Here is a 5979-nt window from a genome sequence, read left to right as displayed (position 1 = left end):
CCTTCATCAGAAAATGATGAAGGGTCTAGGCCCGAAACGTCAGCCTTCCTGCTCCTATGATGCTGCTTGGCCTGCTGTGTTCATCCAGCCCTGCACCTTGTTGTCTCGGATTCTCCAGCATCTGCAGTTCCTACTATCTCTGTTTTTGATGGAATTGGTCGAGGTATTGCAGATCAGGGCAGAGGAACAACCTCCTCTTCAAATGAACAGTGCATGAACTTTTAAATATTAAACTGAACAGATAAATAGGGCCTTGCTCTCATTTGGAGGATGACACCTCTGCCAATGTGACCGCTCCTCATTACGGCACTGGAGTGTTGGGTTTGACTGTATGCAGGGTATGTCATATACAGGGCAAAGGAGAAGGAGAGTAATTGATTGAAAGCTGAAATGCAAGACTTATGAAAATAAGCTACAAGGACTTTGTGCCTTAAGCTGTTAGTTTAGCCATATTGGAAAATATACAGTATCAGAGTTGAAACCCCCTTGGGGAATCCATTGTGTCCATCACTAACTTAATCTTTTACAAAAGAGCATGGGTTAGCTCAGCTGGAAAATGCTGACAATTTAATGCTAAAATTTACAGACTTCAGTTTCAGACAATAAAGAAATAAATTAGTTGATTTAGAGAAAGGAAAAAATGGAAATATTAGATTTTGTTTTGTGACAGTGGTCATTCTCCTACATTCAGTTCCCCAGTTGCTCCAATTTACTGAGACTTTAATATTTTTTCAACCCAATTCAGACATTGAAGCCTTACCAACCTCTCAGCTTTACATAGACACTACAACGCTCCCCAGATACAGATATTGCAATTCTGCCTCCCTCTCTTTCTCTACATCTGGTTCACTCATGCTCTTTTAAGGAAGGAAATCTGCTATCCTTACCTGGCTTGGTTCACTTGTGATTCCAGACCCAGAGCAATGTGGTTGACTCTTAACTGCCCTCTGGAATGGTCTAACAGATCACTCAGTTCAAGGGCAATTAGGAGTGGGCAACAAATGCTGGCCCAGCTAACAATGCTCACATCCCATGAAAGAATAACAAATTCCCATCTCTCTCCTCACTCCTTTATTCCCCATTCCCTCTCTCTTTCATTCCCAACTATCTCCCATCCTTTCCACCTATACTGTCTATCTCCTGTCTCAGTGCTATCTGAGGCAAGTGGAAATTACTCTCCTCACTGTGCTCTTTGATCGGAGCTCCTGCACTCTCCAACTTTCCAGTTAATTGATTCAGCGATTGAATTCCTTTAATTTACAGCAAGTACTTGAGGTGGGGACAGCATTATGGGGATAGTAGGTCTGATCATCCTGATCACGTCTGCAAGTATTTATGTCTATAGTGAATCATCAAAGCAGCAGCTGTCAGCATGAAATATGAAAAAGCATGCATCTCTGAGAGGTCTACCGATTTGACTGTTGAATTATTTTTCATTAACTCGTTTAGATCTGTTACAATACACCTCCAGGGCAGGTAAGATTTGAATCCCAAGGTTCAGGCTCAGTGGTAGTGATGCTACCACCATTTCACAAGACTCGTAACTTGACACTTTATCCTTGCTACAATCTTGTGATAATTCTACAGGGCTGTACCTCAGAGGAATTGCTCCTGGCCTTGGCAGTGCCCAGGACCGCCTTCTCTTGGTTTGCTGGCACTTCCGATGGCCAGGCTTTGAGGTCTTGTCTAGTTTCGAAGATCTGATTGTACTGCATGATGAGGAAGTCTACAACCTGAGCCTGATACCCAGAGTTAACCAGAGAAATCATCGAAGCCGTGTCTTCATTAGCTGGAAGTCTTATCAGTGTGGGGCCAAAGATTATTCCCAGGTTGTTGGACGACATCTTGTTTTCTTCACATTGTTCTGTCACTCTGCAAGAGGAAGAGAGATCTACCTTGAACTAATTGGGACAATAGTTTACACACCCTTCCTAGTGGTACAACTGAGGCCGGGGAATGCACTATCACTTTGGCCCCATTACTTAACAGGGCACAAGCTAAAATGAACATACTTTTTCCAGTTACCAAGATGGTCAACTAAATACCTTATCAATATCAGGTTTTAAACAAAAACGACCTAATAAACACAATTATTGAAATTTTAAAAAGTGCTGAAAAGTCAACTGATCCTATAGCATTAGTGGAGAGAGATATGGAGTTAGTGTTTCAAATCCAATATGACTCTTCTTCAGAGTTCTGAAGACATAGTATTGGATTTGAAGCAAAAACTGTTTCTCTCTGCACAGATGTTGCCAGATGTTCGGAGTTTCTCTGATACTTTCTGTTTTTATTTCAGATTTGCTTTTAAACACCATTATTAGTTAGTCATCAAAGCCAAACTTATTTCATGAAGTTACCAATAATTAGTAATATACACAGTCAGTAATAGAAGTATAAATGTTTTCTCTCTAAATATTCCCAAAACATATGCAAAAGTAACATTTCAGAAAACAGGGGAAAAAAGATTTCTTTGCAGAGATTGGCTTTCTGAAAACAATACACCTTGGCCAATGGGTTATTTTTGAAGGCAAAAGGGTCAAAAGTTAAGTGTAGAATGTTCCAAAGTCTGATGTTCTGGCATGTCTAATCAAATCACTAATTAGACACAGTTTTCTCTGGAGTCTTAGTAGACAAAGCTTGCTCAAAAAATGCAATATTGAGATGTTCCTTCAATCATTTCCTCAGAAGAACAGATAGGTTTCACCCTGAACTTACCAGGTACGTTTTCAGAAAAGAAGTGATCAGCTAGTCAGCCCTTCCATATAACCTTCTTGATCCTCAGCTGAAGGTCAGATAAAAGCAAGAAACTGTCCTAGCCAGTCACTGTTCAAACAGCTCCAGCAGTGGTCTATAGCAAAGCAAGCAGTTATCACCATTCATGTGACTTCTAGTAAGCCATGTTTGAAAAAAACTCCAACGTCCACAATGACCTTTCAATGATGTTTTAAAGAAACCACTCTAGGTATTTCCACAACACTTTGAAAATATCTATTTTTCCGTAATCCTTCTAAACTTAAGTCCTCCAAGAAATATTGAATATTAAGCATCTTCGTAACACCTGCAAGAGCACCCAGGGAGGAGTCAATGACTACCAGCTGCCATCTGCTGTCTCACCAAAGTGGCTACTCCTGGTGTGGGAGCACAGTGAATGGTTGACCTTAACAGTCCTCACATTGAAGCTTGAAACCCTACACTTAGGTAGAGGGCAGCTTTCCATTAGGAGGCAATAGATTATGCTAACAGTATCCTGCTGCCCCACAATGCAGATGGTATTCCATTGTCTTCCCCACCTGCTCCCACCCTTCCAACAAACCAGCTGAGACCAGATAGCTTGGCATATGATATACTTTACTCGAGTCTGGGAAAGCTCGGAATGTGAAAGTTCTTACTGAGCGTGAGCATCCTGGGCTCACTCACATCAAGCAAGTTGACAAAGATACCAACTCTCAATAACCCAAATCTTCTTGTGAATCAAGTCTCAACTAATACAGACCTTCCCGGGCTAGTTACAGGCCTAAAGAAAAATTCTTTACCCATTTGGACTTCCAAACACTTCCATCTGGCCCAACCATCACTAATCTGTCCTTCCACTTTGGATGTTTCTTTATTCTTTTGTGTGTATCACTGAGTTGCTGCCCAACCTTGAACCAAGGCCAGTGAAGAATCAACTGTATTGCTGTGGGTCTGGAGTCACATCCAGGCCAGACAGGGTAAGGATGGCAGATGTTCCTGACCCAGATAGGTTTTTACAACGATCGATAGTCGCCACTACTGACACTAGCTTTATACTTCAGATTTAACAACTGAATTTAAATTCCACTAGCTTCTTTGTTGGAGATTAGACCCAAATTCCCAGAGTATTAGCCTGGCCCTCTGGGTTGTTAATTTAGTGACATTACCATGACATCACCTTTTCCCCAGATATGTTGAGTCTTAGCATCATATAGATCTTTCACCATTCCCAACTATCCCCAATGGCGGCAAGACTGAGATGAGAAATTGATATCATGGAATAGCTTCTGGTATCACAATGTATTCATACAGTCTTGCCTAGGTTCCCAGGCACCGTGCTCAATATGCAAGATCTTTCAGTAACTTCCCAGGTTCTACAGAAGTTGTTTGCAGTGGAATATGGGGTTCAATAGGTACCAGATAGTGACTGCATAATGAGCGAGCCGGGACAGCGGCTATTATAGGTAGACAACCATGGGAACTAAACCTGAATGCCATGTTTGTTGGCCCAAGCCCAATTAGAGACAGCTACACAGCATGTGCTTTGATTAACATGTGATAGGTCTAGGCAAGGTTGGCAGGCTCCCATTCTTCATGGGCATTAGGGAACCAGTTACTCTAGTAGAATTGGAACTCAGCATCCAAACTTCACCAGCACTATAGACAATAACATGACTAGCTCCACTACTACCATCTGATTTGGACATCTGTATCAATCCTGGGCCTACCTGTGGAGATGCCCAATGATGTGTTCCAGAGCATTGTAGTTGGCGACTGGTAGATTCTGTACCAAAACCTTGGCCTGCTGGATGAGCTGTGCCACTTTATCTGTTGGCGCAGACACTCCCTTGGCCTGGCTGTCCTTCAACTCTTCAGAGGCCTGGTGCAACTCTTTCGCAAAGTTCATAAAGTCATTGTAGAGGCTGAAGAGAACAATCGACTCGGGAAGCTTGAAGTAAAATATAAACATGAAATTTTCATCAAATCAGAGAATGGCTACGGTACAGAAAGATGCCAGTCAGCCCATCACATTCATACTGGCTCTCAGCAACAGCCCAATCCCATCCTGCATCCTTTTCCCCAGAACCTTGCAAATGTTCTTCTTTTAGGTTAATTACCCAATTCTTTCTGAAAGTCTTCAACTGAGTCTGCCTCCACCACGTATTGCAGATCTGAACCATATACTGCATGGAGAAGATGTCCCTCATGTCACCATTGGCTTAAATCAGTGCCCTCTCGTTCTTGACCCCTCCACCCAATGGAAACAATCCCTAGCTGTCTACTCAGTATAGATATTTCATTGCCGCTAGCAAATATCCTCTTAATCTTCTTTTCTCCAAGGACAATAGCTCCAGTTTCTCCAGTCTATCAATGTAACTGAACTCCCTTGTCTCAGGAATTCATATGAATCTTTTCTGCACCCTCTCTATAATGCCTTTGCATCCTTCCTCAAGGTTTGGTGCCCGCAACTGGATATAGTACTCCTGTTTCTTGATTTTTCAGTGTCTTTCTAGCCCTCCCTGCCCAATATTGCAGCTAAGTTACTTACTAAGGTACCATGTGGGCCTAGACTGTGTCAGGCAGACAGTTGCCTGTACAAATGAGAGTCATCATGGTTCATCCAAATCTTTTCCAACTCTTCCAGTAGCAGTTTATGTTAAGGTGACTCCTTCCTCCACAAAAACAGCCTCCCCAACACCCTGCTCCCATACCATCACCCTCATAACTTGTAAAGCTAAAGGTATTGCCGAGGCTGAGGTCAGGCTTTGGTATCATTGACTTGGTACAGCTAATGACCCAAGGGCTTTTCAGATCTGTAGGCTCAGTATTCCCAAAGGACTATAGAAGGTATGCTAATGTCACCCATTTTACCTTGAATTGCAGAATATCACCTATCCTATTTATTTACTTTTCTCTCATTCATTTGCCATTGGCTTGAGTTAGTGGGAGCATGCCCAAAACTATAACTTTCCCACAGCCACTCCTCCATGTAGCAGAGAATCTCAGGGGTTTCAATATAGTTTTATGTTCCCTGTCACCGTAGATTCCCAAGTGCCTCAATTTGTGGAAAGTGCACAACCTGGCAACAATACCTAGAATGGCCCTGCCCAAATCTCCGCCATCACAACCAAACGACCCAGTAAATAGTGATGATTTACCAGTGCTGTTGCAAGATCTGGGCTGTTCACCTGTGAAATTTCACAGTTGCTCCTGCCCTCATGTTTGCAGAGCTGGCGCTGTAACCCT

The 5979-nt window shown here is 42.5% G+C and overlaps 1 protein-coding gene across 1 annotated transcript in view; it reads right to left on the bottom strand.

The window, feature by feature from the left end:
- The window catches only part of LOC125487251 (GEM-interacting protein-like), a 10532-nt gene extending 5465 nt beyond the window's left edge, over window positions 1-5067 (bottom strand). Inside the window, exons 1-2 of the mRNA XM_048617987.1 lie at window positions 4461-5067; window positions 1596-1872 (exon numbers count right to left, since the gene is read on the bottom strand). Coding sequence (XP_048473944.1) covers window positions 1596-1872; window positions 4461-4702 — 519 coding nt within the window. The 5' untranslated portion in view covers window positions 4703-5067. The remainder of the gene's footprint in view (window positions 1-1595; window positions 1873-4460) is intronic.
- Between the last annotated feature and the right edge of the window lie 912 nt (window positions 5068-5979).

The sequence above is a fragment of the Rhincodon typus genome, chromosome 38 (assembly GCF_021869965.1).
Source record: "Rhincodon typus isolate 14 chromosome 38, sRhiTyp1.1, whole genome shotgun sequence".
NCBI classification, from domain to species: Eukaryota; Metazoa; Chordata; class Chondrichthyes; order Orectolobiformes; family Rhincodontidae; genus Rhincodon; species Rhincodon typus.
This window is presented reverse-complemented; position numbering and strand designations above follow the sequence as displayed.